The sequence below is a fragment of the Micromys minutus genome, assembly GCF_963924665.1.
Source record: "Micromys minutus genome assembly, chromosome: 9".
Taxonomy (NCBI): domain Eukaryota; kingdom Metazoa; phylum Chordata; class Mammalia; order Rodentia; family Muridae; genus Micromys; species Micromys minutus.
Window position 1 is genome coordinate 53,317,900 of NC_137978.1, and position 15,123 is coordinate 53,333,022.

Genomic DNA, 15,123 nt, shown 5'->3' on the forward strand with positions numbered 1-15,123 from the left:
CATACCTGGTTGTTTTTAGGACTGGATGAGACAAGAACTGCATGTCCACCCGTTCTCACAGTAGCACAGGCTTTCCGTCTCCCTTGCCATCCCATCACTGTGCCTGTCCCAAGACTGGATGCCAGCAGGTACCCAGTAGCTGCTACTAGACTAAGGAAAAAAGTTGAGCCACACATTGAGGTGGGGAAACTTGGTCTGTTTGTTTAATTAAACCCAGTGAGGAAGCCAAGACACGGGGCCAAGACTAAGAACAAGACTGGAAATAGTTTAGAAAAGAAATGAAAATCGATCGCAGAGATGCCGGGCCGCTGGAGCATCAGGAGGAGGCGGCATCTTCACGTGAGCTCCAGGATCACTGTCAGAGCAAGCACCAGGGTGAGCCGGACACCAGCGGGGCCAGAGGCAGAACCTGTGAGAGGGAGGTGTTGTCAGGGCCCCAACCTGCCCGTGTGTCACCGTGGGCCTTAGGCTTGAAACTCTAGGGTAAGTTGTTCCCAACAATGTTCTTAGGGGGCAGAATCAGGCAACTGGGCTGGAAGCTCAGCTCTGCTGCCTGCCTGCCAGGGGTCCAGTGGTCAGTCCCCTGGCAGGTCTGCTGGGCTGAGGCCACCAGGGTGGTCCAGTGAGCAACAGGAGTGGGAGGCCTCACTGAGAACTGTGAGAACTGCAATGTATGGATAGCGTCTGCATCCTATGGGTGGTTCTAGGTCGGGGTGGCTGAAGGGAGCAGCACAGGGCATTTGTCTAAACTCCTTAGTGTCCCATGGAGTTGTCAGAGACCCTCAGCATGGTCAGTACCACCCAAGGACACTTGTGGTCTGGGTAGCAGTGAAAGGGGACATCCTTGGCCCCTGGCATCCAATTGGCTGTTTGGGGGGTGTAGAACCTTCCTAGCTTAGTGCCTACAGTTTCCCAAACTTGACTCTGCCTAGTCGAGGTGATGGTCACCTGAAGGAACAGGAGGGACCACAGGAAGCAGGTGGTGTTTTAGCCACGGGTGTTTCCCCAAGGCCTTGAAAAGCGCTCGCTTTCAAGCATGCAGTCTCGAGGGTAGAGACTTACCACGGGAGTCCTCTGTTCCTCTTGGGATGTTTGGGTTTTCTGTCAGGAAGAAGCAGAGAGGAGCAGGGTGGGTGGGTGTTGCTGAGTGGGGGGCTTTGCCCAGGAGCCCGCTATATGCTACTGTACACCGTGGGATGGTGTATCATGTATCTGACCATGTCACAGACAGAGACATGAGGGCCCGCTAAGTGGCCGAACCGAGAGATGAACCTGGAATTTCTCTGATGGTAAAGCCCTTGCTATCATAACGAGGAAACCGAGTCCTCTCTCTGAGACAAAGTCAAGGGGCTTCTGTGAACAGCTTTAAGCCAGGGCCTATCCTCGGGTGGTCCTGTGGGGTCCATACCGAACACAATGAGCCGAGTGTGTGTGTCTGTGGAGCCCAGTGGGTTCTGGGCAGTGCAGCGGTACATGGAGCCGTTGAGCTCAGCAGGAACCCGTTCCAGCACGAGCTCCTTCCCGTCAAATTCGGCACTGCCATCCAGGAGGCGGCTGCCCACTCTTGTCCACGTGAACATGGGTTCTGGAAAGACCTCATTCTGTGGACCAGAGCAGGGAACAGTAGCGTCACAAGGGAGCATCCTGCCAACACAGGAGAGTCAGAGGCTTCCAGACCCTAATTTTCATCTACTAGGCTTCAGGTAGCGCCTCAGAACCCCAGGAAGGGGTCTGGGGATGTGGCTTAGTTGGTAAACCGTTCGCTCAGTACACACAACGCCCTGGGTTCCATCCACAGCACCCTAACTGTCTAGCACTGAGGAGGAGGAGAAGGCAGGCAGGTCAGAAGTTCAAAACATCCTCAGCTAAATGGAAAATTTGAAAACAGCCTGGAGAACAGCGTCTAGGTGGAGAGGACTTAGGGCTCAGGCCCGGAGGACTTACATGAGCTGCATTCGCTCATGGGAATAGAAGAGTAAACCAGGAAAGCTGGTCCCCAGGTGTCTTTACCCACCCACCACCGGACTCAAGTACCCAGAAAGATGCTTACCTGAAATCCGTGGACTAGGATCCTCACCGTGTCCCCAACCCGGGCTCTGCTGGGCGTCATCACGATTTTGGGTCCTTTGGGAGCTACTGTATCAAAAAAAAAAGTTCAGGTCAGAAAGCGGTGGTAGATGTAGAGGGCTGGTGGGTGGAGTCAGAGAAGGGTGGTGGGTGGGATCAAGAGGGCGATGGGTGGGGCTAGAGAGGGGTGTGGGTGGGGTCAGAGAAGGGTGGTGGGTGGGGCCAGAAAGGGGTGGTGGGTGGGGTCAGAGAAGGCTGGTGGGTGGGATCGAGGGCGATGGGTGGGGCCAGAGAGGGGTGTGGGTGGATGCAACCGCACTGAGAGGTGAGTAGAGCTGAAGTTCCAGAGGCCGGTGTGCTCGACCAACCTGACTCCAAGGAGGCTCATTCACTCTCTCAGCCATGGCTGCCTCCCTCCATATTTCCTACAGCCCTACTGTGTGTCCCACAACAGCTGGGATCTGGGGATTCCACGACACCCACAAACACATGGATCTCAGGTCATTGGGGGAGAGGAATAACAGATCCAACCTTGTCCCCTGCCCAGCTGACTTCACAGATGCCCCGAGAGTTCATTAGAATTTGCCAAAGGTCAAAGAGGAAGACTCAAGATCAGAATCCAGGCCTCCAGACTCCTGGTTGAGGATCCCTACTGCCAGGGGACATCCTGAAACCTCAGTGTGGGGGTGTTTGAGCAGGGTGAAGCCAGCATCTCCTTCCCTAGACAGCCTTGTTCTCCCTGCCTCTGGTTCTCTTCTCCCCAGTGCGATCTTCCTCAGCTGCGCTGTGTGTGCCGAGGTGATATGTTGGCTCTGGGTGTCCCTTGCCTGTAGGAGATTGAAGAACTGCCTGGATTTCTCTCTCTTTTCCAGAGGGGAGAACCCTCGGCCCACTTGTAATGAAGAGGCTTGTCCGAGGTCCCTGCAGAGTCAATTACGAGCGTTCCCGACTCCCCGCCCCTCATTAATTCATTTGCTCATTCAATGGTAATTACTGAGCTGGCCATATGTCAGGCTTTGGAGCAGGGCTGGGAACTAGTAAAGGAACAGTGATAAAGCCAAGCGTCCCACAGCTCCTTCTTTAGTGGAAGAGACATTTAATTTGCAAACAGACTCAGCCAGACATTGACCAGTATTGTATACGGGGTCTGAGGCCGGCAGAGGCGGCACGGAGGGGCAGTGGTCACAGTGTCCAGGAGAAAGAAAGTCCATGAGGGATGTTCCAGGCGGGAGACATGACGGTAAGGTCAGCTAGTGAGCTGGCAGGGCAGGGGACAGAGCACATAGTTTCCACAGCTGTCTTTCCTACTAAACAACACAACAGAAATCAGAGCAGCAGGCAGATGTGAGCAGGCTCCAGGCTCTGCCAGTCTCTGGGAGAAAGACGGAGAAACTGTTAATTAACTGCAAGGAAGACAGACATCTGAAGGGCCGCATGGGCAGAGAGAAGGGCCTGGCTTGCCGAGAGGGGAGGGAAGGCTGCTGAGGGGAGGAGACGTGGCGTCCACCTGCCAACTGTGTGGAAGCAGCGCTGGCCAGGACCGCTGTGCAGATGGCGGGCTTAGGGATGGAAAGGCTCCACCTCTAAACCACTCCCTTCCCCTTTATTGAGCACTGTTTTGCCCTACTTTACCGGTCAGCCTCCAGAGCTTGTCCTGAAAGCACAGAACGGCTCGGGGAAACCAAGGAACATTTTTGCCTCCTCTAGCTGCTAACCCGGACTGTGGTGAACGAGGTGGATTTGCAGAGGGGGAATGCCTCAGGGGTGTGTGTGTGTGTGTGTGTGTGTAGGGTCGCTTGGTGTGGGGAGTCTGTGTCACTGCCAGCCTCAACCAGCAGGTGGCGCTGTAAGGCCTCCACTACAGGAGAAGGCAGGGCTCAGACAGAGGTCTGGAGAGTCTCAGAGCCCAGGGCAGCGAAGCGAAGTAGCAAGGCACACCTTCTTTGGCTTGCCCTGAACTGTTTCTGGTGTCCCTATGTGCATCTGACCGTGAGGGGCTGAGGGGGAGGGCCAGGAGGAGACTGCTACATTCTTGTCCCTCTGAGCTCTCATGCGGATGGGTGTTTGAAGCAGATGTCCGGGAGCTCACACCCTCAAGGCTGACAGGTGCCACTTGTTTATGGAAGTCAGGCCAGCTGCTTATGTCCCTATGCCACCACCACCTGAAAGTCTTCTGCAGCTCCTGGAAAGCCCCCTCTTGCTCTGGGAGTCTAACCCAGCAGGCCAAGCAGAGATGCTGGTATTTTCTCCTCTCAAGCCCTGGCCTGTAGGAACTAGAGAGCAGAGCGCAGGCCCAGCATCTAGGCCGAGCCCTCTCAGGCTGTGTGGGGTGGAGCATCCGCTCAGTCTGTCTATTCATCTGTTTGTCACTTGCACAAGAGATGCTCTAAAAATGACAGTGGGGAGAGGGGTGAAGACTCAGAGGGAAATCCTGGCTCAAGGGAATGCAGAAATTCCCATTTCCCACATGCACGTGTGGGTCTCATACACACATGAACACATATGCATGTATGTGTGTACACTTGTGGCATTCTTCCTGTCTGTGAGGATAGTAGATGTGGTCTCAAGGAAGGGCTACTTTGGGATTCCTGTGGAATTCTGGGTTTTCATTAAGGCAGTCATCCATCCATACACCATCTATTAAGTCCACCTTCCCATCTACCACACATCCATTTATCTATCCACCCAACCATCACCCATCCATCCATTCATCCACCCACCCATCCATCCATCCATCCATCCATCCATCCACCCATCCATCCACCCACCCACCCATCAATCCATCCATCCATTCATCTGTCCTTCCTTCATGTCCATTCAATCCATCCATCTACCCAACCATCCCTCCACGTGCACTTGTTAGGTCACAGGAATGAGGTGTTTATGCTACTTGAGAGTCTATGCCAGTTTCCCCGTGGACGGGTACCACTGCATACCACCCCCGATGATGGTTCCAGTTGTTCTGCACACTTGCCAACATTTGTCACTGTCAGTTTTGGAAACTACCCGGTCTAGTAGTTACAAATGCTACCTCACTGAGGTTTAAATCTCCATTTCTCCAATGGCTGACACTGTTTTTAATATGTCCATGGGCGACTTTAAAAGCGGGATGTCATGGGCTGAAGTGACTCCGCCAGTGACAACAAATATTGCTTGTTTCTCGGCTATCTCTGGTAGGGGCTCCCCGATTTGGTTCTGTAAGACTGATTGTCTCTCTCACTTTTCTAATTTTGATATGGGGGGTGGGGGTCAGCCCAGACTGACCTCAGACTACCCAGGTAACTGAGGCTGACTTTCAACTCCTGCTCCCCTGTTCCCACACCCCGAGGCTGAAATTACAGCTATGCACCACCATACCTGGCTTAGTAGGCCTTGTTTTCCATTTTGTTTTGTTTGCTTTTTTTGCATCCTGGGCACCAATGTCCCGCCCCACCCCCCCCCCCCGCCCATCCCCCTTCTTCTACACCTCACCGTACCGCTCTCTTAAACAGGTCTTCTTGTGAGCCAACTATCTGAATTTTGATTTGGTCCAACCAACCAGTTTTCAATTTTTCCTCTAGTGTTTTGTTTTATGAGTGCTTTAAGAAAGGCTGGCTACCTTGGCTCCATAAAGACATTTTTCTCCATTTTGTTCTGGAAGCTTTACGACGCTGGCTTTTACACCGGGGCCTATCAATCATCTCAGGTTAACCTGTGTGTGTGTGCCAGCCAGGGGCCAGGCCCACCTCCCCCACACTCATGCTCTCTTGTTCCTCGCAGCCGCAGCCGTGTGTTAGAGGACTACACTCTGAACAGCCTCCGGATCTCCATCAAAATCAATTGACTTTACCTGTAGGTCTGTTTCTGGGCTCTCTTCTCCGTCAGTCTAGCGTCTACACTGGAGGGTCTGGGCTGCTGTTTATCTGAGTTTGGGGCTGATTTATATCGAAAGTAGATCAGTTGGGATGAAAAACAGTGTGGGTGGTGGGGGTGGGGAGAAACGGGAAGGAAAATGACCAGCTTGGAGGCCATTTGCACTCTGGGGATGGATGCAGAACACTTGGATAGGCTGCTGGGAAAGCTGGAGAAAGGCAGGCCTGGGTACCATTCTGAGGCTGTGCTGCTAGGTGGGTGGGTGACCTCGATATAAGGAGATTGTGAGAAAGTGCATAGCCTTGAGGCTAATGGCTTGGCCGATGACTGATGGGAAGATGTCACTGTCACCACTGAGGTGACTTTCAAGGCTGCCAACCAGAGAGCCTCCCCCCCCCAAAAAAAAAGAGTAGGAAGAGGAGGGGAGGGGCTTTAAAAAGTTACAATCAGCGGGACCAGCCATGCTTTCTGGAGGAAGTGGCACTGGAGCCACAAGAGACATCCCCGAAAAAATGAATGCAGGCGAGAGAAAGGGCCACGGCAGAAGACAAAGCCCAAACACCAGTAGCCTGGGCTTCAAGGTCCTTGCTGGGTGTGTGAATTCTGTGCCCCAACACCACTCCATTCCCTCCACGGCCTTTCTCAGGGTGCAGGGTTCCTCGCTGTGCAGGCCACACGCATGACTCTATGTCCTTGGCCACAGCCCTCAACTGAGCACCACTAAGGAAGTGGACTCTTGGGACAGACAGGCCCCAGCTAATCGACCTAGCATGCTCTTCCTACACCTAAAGAACGGGAATAAGGACAGCGCCCTCAGTGGCCATAATGAGTACTGCAGGGGTTCAAGCTGGGCTCCTAGTTAACAGATGAGAGAGGCGAGCAGCATGTAGCCGACAGGCACCCAGCAAAAAACAGCTCTTCTGATGTTCTGTGGGAGCTGCAGGGGTGTGCATCCATTTGGAGGGATCTTCTACGAGCAGGATCACAGTCAGTCAAGGGCACCTGGCCTTCGGGGTGTACACAGTGTGAGCAGATAGGGCTTAAGAGCACAGCTCTACTGTGTAGAACCTAGCTCAGGGCCAGCGGCCCGTCACTAATTGCTGCCTCAGCTTTGATTATCTGTAACGGGACTACAGGTCAAGCTTCTATTTGTGACAAGCAAATGCCCACTGAACAGCCATGCACTTGACCGTAACAAACACCGCCGCCCCCCCCAAACTTGATAACTTCCGTTTTCTCCAGTCCAACAAACAGCCTTACCGAAGACCCTTGTCTCTCCCCGGAGCTGACCTGACTCCAGTTGCTCCCCTCCCCCCTGACTTCCAGCAGCCCGTGGTCCCCATTGCAGGGACTGTATATCATCTCTGATGGGCTGCAGAAGAGCCTGCCAGGTCTTACCCAGCGTGACCTCCGCCTGCATAGGCATAGACAGGGCTGGGTGCTTGACCTCACAGCTGAAGAGGGCCTCATTGTCGGTCTGTGGGTTGAGGGTCCAGGTGAGCAGGGCCCGCACCTCCACCGTGCCATCGCTGCCTGGGGTGCGGCTGTGGCGCAGGAAGTAGACCGGCTCGGCGCTGTGTACCCAACGGGGGAACTCTCGGCTCACCACTGTCTCTGGGATGTTTTCCGTGGTGGGCTGCACGAAGAGGCTGGGGTCCTGGGTCAGGCTGCGCGAGGGGCGCTCCGTGTAGGGACGTCCAGCCCGGTATTCGGTGTCCAGAAGGGACAGGGACTTTTGCATTTTGGTATCGTCCACGTCTCGATGCAGAAGGCTGCGGAAGGGCCTGCTGTCCTGGACGGGACCAGAGCTGGATGCTGGCAGTTCTGTGAGGGGCACGGCATCGATCGGCTCCCCATCCCGTTTGAAATAAACCTACAGCAGGACAAGGGGAAAGATAGTGGACGGGTGGTTTGCCTTCCTGAGCGATTCTTAGAAGAGCTTGGGCTTCCCAGTACCGAAGGAGACAGTCACGCCCACTCCTTTCCCACTCGCCCCTGGAGAGCTATGTGCATTGTGCGAATACAAAGAGCTCTTGAGAGAGATGGTTCAGCCCAACGCCATCATCGACGAGTTGGGGGGACTTTTAACCTCAGTTTCTCCACTTGTAAAGAGAAATAAGACAATTGACTCCAGGGAGCAATTGGGGACTTAAATAAAGTCGCATGGGGAGTTTGATTTTAGAGGTCGCTTAGTGGGCTCTAGTATAGTTGCCCTGGGGGTTTGGGGACGTGGATGAGGAGGAAATGGGGCACGTTGGCAAAATGAGACATGAGAAGAGGAAGGGAGAAAAAGGGGTGTATGCCTGAGCGTGTGTGTCCATGCGCATGCGCGCTCATGTGTGTGTGTGTGTCCTGCTTGCTCACACAACCTGGTAATTCAGAGCTGCTAGGCAGAAAACAGGTGCGTGTGTGGGAGGAAGCTAGGTGAGGGAATGAGGTGAAAGAAGATGTCTTCTCCCTTTCTCTGCTAATAGGGAATTCAAGTTTTGAGAGGCAGCATTTAATTTAATTTGCTGTCTTCTTATTTTGGTACAGGCGCCCGGAAGCCTGTGGGGATTGGGTGTATTTTTTAATAAATCAGATAAATAAATCGATAGGAGACGGGGAGAGAGGAAAGAGCAGGATGGAGCGAGCTCAGTGACTCCAGGGATATGAGAGAAGCCTGGGGGTGGGCAGATGGAGGAGGAGCCGAGGAGTGGGTAGGGATGGAAGGAGAGGGGTGATATGTGGATGTGGAAGACCTGTCAGAGTGTAAAACTCTGCAGAAGAATCCTTGGCACATAATGGTCTGCTTTGGGGTTTTGGGTTTTTTTTTCCTTTCCCCTTTCTTTGCGTTTCTTTTCTTTCTTTCTTTCTTTCTTTTTTGAAAAGTGCTTCAAAAGCAGGTTTGTAATTTATATCAAAGAATTGCTTTCAAGTTCTGACGCTCCAGACAGACATAAGATGCCCAGACTGTCAGAGAATGAGAATCTTTCACAGAGACAAAGGGGGAGAAGAGAGGAAAGGAGCGAGAAGGAACAGTTGGGGGGGGATTTTTTTTTAATATAAGTGTCTTAAGTGGCAGCCTGGTGGTGAAGTGAGAAGAGGGTTCTCCTGTAGCTCCAGGACCAGGAAACCCTCCCCTCATGTCTTCCTGTTCCCAGAAGAAAGACCAGCTTCCCTGATTTGGGGGAGGCTGGACATTCTTAGGGATTCTGTGGGGAATCTGTGAGCCTTGTCTTCAGCATTGGTGGCTCTAAGGATACCTGTATCTTGAACTGCTTGCTTGGGGTTTCGATACGAATCTAAACTTGCACACTGAGTCCTGACCACCTGCCTCTGTGCCTCGCTAGTGACCTCATGGCTGTAACCCTGTGCCTTGCACCCCTGACCTCTGTACCCCAGACCCCTATGTCTCTGCACCCCTAACCCTTGACCACCACATCTTATATTGCCGACCTCTGTGCCCCGGCTTTCTCCTGCATCTTACCATGGGGTCTCTCAATACCTATTCACTCCTCTGCCCTCGACAGTTGATTCTGGGGTCCCAGGCTCAGATCCCCATGTCCCACCACTGGCCCACGCATGAGAAACAGTCGCATTGGGAAGGTGGGAGATACTTACCTGTCCATCTGAATTCTAACTGCAGGTACTCATTATCCCAGCTGTAACCCTCCCACCGCCATCTTGCTAAATCCGAGAATGCCCACACTAGAATCACCCCCAAATGCAGCTTAAAGGCTCTGATATGGGTGCGCAGGGTTGCTTCCAGGGAACTTGAGGGACCCATGCCTCCCCTGCTAGAAATTAGACACGTGAGGGTTCGTTGAGCAATTGTTAGGTCAAAAGGGTCCCATGGCTTCTGAGATGTTGAAGGCGTCCAACTCCTTGGCCTTGTACCAAAACCAAGAAGGGGAAGGGTCGCCTGTTCAGGGTCGGTCCTGGGGATTAGTAGGACAAGAAGAAGAGCTCAGACCAGGTGCTCTAGATGCCTACCTCTCCCTGTGACCGAGCACCCCACCCTGTCTTTCCTCCCACTCCTTCTCTCTCCCCCTCTCTCTTTCCTCTCTTCCTTCTGGGGAGATTTCCTGTGAAGCCCACGGAGGTCTAGGAGGAGCGGTGGGCTTAAAGCATGCGAACACGAACTTGGGTCCCTCTTCTGTAGAGAGTATCAGGGGGACTCTGGAGAAGTCCCTTCCCATCTCTGGACCCCATTCACTGTTCCCCCATTCTCCTCAGTATCTAGGAGGGGCTTACTGGGTGCTGGGTACTCCTGGAAGATCTAGGATGGCAGGATGGAACAGGCCACTTCCTGCCCTGGCACAGAAGAGGTCCCTGAAGGAGGTTCAGAGGGTCGGAGTCATGGCGTACTGAGAGCTGGGCCCCTAAGCACTTACCATGGGCGCTGGCTTCCCTCCGGACACGATGCAGACCAGTGTGAAGTTCTGGGCCTGGTACCGGCTGAAGGGGGCTGGGGAGTCGGCAGCCACGACTTCAATGGAGGTGGGAGGAGCTTCCGGAGGGAAGGACAGGAAGGAGATAGCGACTCAGTTGGGGAACACAGAAAGAGTTCTACCCGGGTGGGGCTTTAGGATTGAAGGCTTTGGGGAGCACGGGGTCCCTTGCTGGGGAGACAAGAGTCGGGCCCTGCTTCCTGGGACTTTAAGCACAATGGAAGAAATCCGGCACGCTCAAGAGGCATAGGGGATTGGAGCGGTAAGGGCATCCAGTCCCAGGAGGAAGCCTAGAAAAGTGAAGAAGGGAACCCCGCCCAAGTGATGAGATCCTGAGGAGTCATTGCCAGAGAAGACACACTGGACTGTGATCCGAGGAAGCAGCAGTTGAGCGAAAGGCAGAAACAGCACAGGCAAGGGCCCAATGAGGGCCTGGAGTGGGGGAAGGGCAGCTGAGCTGGGTGCTCGTGTTGCCCCCAACGTCTAGGAAGCCAGGGCAGTGAGTTTGCTCGCTCTCTGTCTGGGCTGGAGCCAGCTCCAACCTGTACAGGCGGCTATGACATTTTCAGGAATTTTGTGAACCAGCTGTTAAACTGTTATGAACGTAAACAGGTCCCCGTGGGTGTCTTTACACTATGGTATCAGCACCTGCGGCGGATCGAGGCCTCCACCTCCCCTCCTCTGCCTCCAGCACCGACCTCCTCCGGGGGAAATCTGGAAAGCTGTGTGACCAGCTCCCTACTCATGAGGGAGAAAACTTTTCTCCTTTCTCGAGTAGTGGGTGTTGGCATTTAGTCTAGGCCCCGCCCCACAGTTACCTGGCAACAGCCAGGCGTGCCGGACTCGCTTCTGTAAAAGGGGCTGCTTGGCCCATCTTTCTCAGTTGCTTTCTTGCTCTTGCTGTGTTCTCTTGTCCCTTCTTTTTCTCTCCTCTTCCTTTCCCTCCTTTCTCTCCACGTGCTCATGACCGGCCTACAGTCCTCTACTCTCTGCCTTTTTCTGCCTCTACCACCCTCTCCACTCCCCTCCCCTTGCCCTGAATAAACTATTCTATACTATACCGTTGGTGGGAAAGGGATACCTCAGCATGAGCCCGCAGAGGTGCACCCCCTTTCCCCACGCTTGAGTACCCATCCATCAAAAATATTCCTTCTCTCATCTTAAAAAAAAAAACACAACGCGGCGGAGGGGGCACTGAATGTTTTAAGAGAGCGCAGGGACAGGGAAGTGACTTTATTTTGAAGAGCTAGAATGCAGAGCATGGGCTTTAGCTGGATGAGACAGCGTCCTAGACTCCATGGGCTGGGAGTCATCCGGAGCTGGGGGCTTCGCTCTCCCTGGAACCCCGTCCAGGGTATACTGTGGAGGCAGCCTCCCTCTCACCCCGCCTCTTCCTTCCCCACTGACCAGTTTAGTCACCATCACCCTCAAGTCTTGGGGACACTGCCACACTGTGAGCCTCTGACCTCTCCCGTTAAGTGGGAACAGTGCTCAACAGCTGTGGATGTGGGACAGAACTCAAGCTAGAGAACCCGCAGGGCTTCATGCTGGGAATTCAACCTGGAGAAGATTCTTTGCGGCGATTTCTCGACCTCTGCGGGAGGCACACCATCTTTGAACTCTGCTTGGGGCAGGCAGTCCGATCTGGCTTCCCTGGCCTTGGGCCTCTGAGCACCACAGTCGGGGAGCCGGTGGGGCGAGCAAACAACAAACAAAAGATGCAGGAGACCTCGCCTTCCTGCAGGGGGTTTTCACCCCAGTTGAGTTTAATTAAGTTCACTGAGCATTTCCTGACACCCGCCAGGTGTGGGGCTCAGTGCCAGGGGCTTGCTGCAGGCATCCAGCGAGGAAGGAGATAAGCATGCAGAGAAGCCCGTGTGCTGGTGGGGGCCCGCAAGCACGGGGATACTGTGTTTTAGGGCCCAGTGAGATGGGGCCAGGTATGAGCCATTGCTTCGTTCTGGCAGTCACACATGCTGGGGGCAAGAGAAGGGAAGCCGAGCAAGAGCTGGGAGAACAATAGACAGAGAATTGTAATTAAGTGGAAGATGGCTCCAAACAGATGGTAAGTCGAGTAGGGACTGGGAGAGCGGAAATGCACACCAGAACACTTCAATTACCCAGAAGTTGCAAACTCCGCAGTGTAACTTTTTCAGAACAGCGCTGAAAAGGAGATCTTAAGGGAAAGATCGGTGACAGCCCAGCTTCCATGAGCTGCTGACTCCAGCTTCACTGTTGACCTGCGAGGTGGGTGTTCTAGTCCCATTCTCCAGATGGTGAATAAAAGAGGTACGGGACTGGACCGGGCATGAGGTAGAGCTGTGATGTGAATAGTGGTAACCTGGCTCAACAGGGTCTCCCCATGAAAACCAGGCTAGCCTAGACTTAATGTTCTATTTGTCGCTCCCTCTGTATGCTGAGACTAAAGGCTTGTGCCATCAATGCCTGGTCTGGAGCCCAGATTCTCACTTTAGGCCAGCACAACCTTCAGAGAGACTGGTCTCTGTCAGTCCCTTTCAGCTGCTGAGAGTTCCCATTCCCTGGTACCCTCAGCATCTCCAGAGTTCCTTCGGAACTGCATCTAGTTCATTTCCTCAAAGGCCTAAGACCCTCCCTTCAGTCAGAGTTAAGCTTAAAACCCTGCCCTAAGCTTAATGTGTGTGGCTCCCCAGCACCTTTAGTATCCCCCCTGAAGGATTTCTATCCCCATGTCTTTCTGCACCATCCCTACCTCCATCAGCCTCCATCTTCAGCGTCATCCTTAACACCACCATCTCTACTTCATCCTCATTTTCATCTCCAAAATATGCTAAAAAACATCCTCCAGAATGCTGAAGGGCCCGAAAGGGCAGGTGGACCCTTCAAAATCCCTTCTCCTCCTGTGTCACTGTATTGGTTAACTTTCTATTGCTGAGGTAAAACACTACAACCAAGGTAACTTATAAAAGAAAGCGTTTAATTTAGCTTACGGTTCTAGAGGGTCTGAGTCAAGGTGGCAGAGCAAAGGCATGGCATTAGGAACAGGGGAGAGCTCGCAGGAGGCAAAGAGCACACTGGGAATAGCAGGAGGCTTTTGAGACAACACAGCTCACCCCCAATGACACATCTTCTCCAACAAGGCCACACCTCCTACTCCTTCCCAAACAGTTCCACCAACTAGAAACGAAGAATTCAGACATTAGTCTACAGGGGCCATTCTCATTCAAACCACCACAGTCAAATGTCTCTGAAGTGACACTGGGAAGAAGTTATCTGATAGAACTGTTCAAGCAGTACATGAGCCGGTGACTAGATGGTACCTGACATGCCCTCTAGTCAGGGTAATGAATGCTGTTGGCTGGCTTCATTTTTGCTGTGCTAGTGAAGAACTCTAGAATCTCCTGCTTGCTCACCAAATGTTCCAGCCCTCTGCTCACACCCATCTCCACATCATTAGGAAGAAGGGAGGGGCCTTGGGATAGACTGTGGGCTCTAGACCAGAGCTCTCGAGGTTCAAAGACCAGCCACATTACTTGTCAACTGTGTGACCTTGGGCAGGTGACTTAACCTCTCTCAGCGTTTCCTTGACTACAGAATGAAAATGAAGGGGCTTGTAGAGATCCAATAAGTAGAACCGGCAAATATTTTGAAAGTGTCCCAAGTAGAGTGATAGCTGTTGCTCTTGGAGGCCCTCCCTGCTCGTATTCTTTGTTTTAGGCTACTTGCTGGAAACTGGGGGATCAAGTCTGGTCTCTCCTTGCAGTTGAGAAGATCAAGAAGTACTCGACATTTGCACCCATGACCCCAGTAGGCACCTGCACCCTGTAGTATGTGAGCACCCCAAATGATGAATGTTCAAGCTCACGTGTTCTGGTATAAAAAGCACATAAAGCATCTGTCTGTCTTTTTAAAGATCCATTTATTTGTTTAATGTATATGCGTGCTCTATCTGCATGTACTTGTATGCCTGAAGAGGGCACTGGACCCCATTATAGATGGCTGTGAGCCACCATGTAGTTGCTGGGAATTGAACTCAGGACCTCTGGAAGAGCAGTCAGTGCTCTTAACCACTGAACCATCTCTCCAGCCCTGAGTACACCTAACATTTCAAAGACCTAATTTTTAAAAGAACTTTGCAAAAGAGCAGGAGAGAATGGCTTAATGGTTAGAGCACTGGCTGCTCCCCCAGAGGATTTGGATTCAATCCCCAGCCCCAACATGGTGGCTCACAAGCATCTTAGATCCAGTCCCAGGGGATATGGTGCCCTTGTCTGGTCTCCATGGACACCAGACGCACACATTGTACTAAGATATGGATGCAGGCAAAATACCTATACACGTAAAGTAAAAATAAAATAAAAAGTGGTTGGATAGCATCGGATGATAATTCTACATTGATTTTGTGTTAATGGTATAACATTTTAGCTATATTAGGTATAAATGGGTGGTTAAATTCAGTTTGCTTTTTAAAAATAATGTATTTTACCTTTTTCCATGTGTTCACTGGAAGACTTAGAGACTGGTAGAGTCCACAGTGTGTCTGTTGGGAGCTCTTGGTTAGGCTTACCATTTTACAGAGGAGCGTACTGAAGTCAGAGATGCAGAGATCTGCTTTCTGCAGGTCAATAGCAGAGCCTCAGTAATACCAGCCTTCCAGATTCTGGAAGGTCTTTCAGACATCACAAAACACACACTCCCCTGTCACTCCCCCACACTCACCCAGCACACATGTACACATGCATGCACATATACCTGTGCATGCACAAACATTCATATATGCACAGATAAACAC

The 15,123-nt window shown here is 52.5% G+C and overlaps 1 protein-coding gene across 2 annotated transcripts in view; it reads right to left on the reverse strand.

Moving 5' to 3' along the window:
- Positions 1 to 335: 335 nt before the first annotated feature.
- IGSF21 (immunoglobin superfamily member 21) overlaps positions 336 to 15,123 on the reverse strand; it is a gene marked incomplete at both ends in the record, with an annotated part of 212,493 nt that continues 197,705 nt past the window's right edge. Inside the window, 6 exons of one of the 2 annotated variants that reach the window (XM_080920972.1) lie at positions 336 to 409; positions 1,066 to 1,101; positions 1,409 to 1,601; positions 2,051 to 2,136; positions 7,318 to 7,792; positions 10,296 to 10,411. In XM_080920972.1, the coding sequence (XP_080777098.1) occupies positions 336 to 409; positions 1,066 to 1,101; positions 1,409 to 1,601; positions 2,051 to 2,136; positions 7,318 to 7,792; positions 10,296 to 10,411 (980 nt within the window). Of the gene's footprint in view, positions 410 to 1,062; positions 1,102 to 1,408; positions 1,602 to 2,050; positions 2,137 to 7,317; positions 7,793 to 10,295; positions 10,412 to 15,123 lie in introns of both variants that reach the window. The other variant, XM_080920971.1, reaches the window with a different exon arrangement.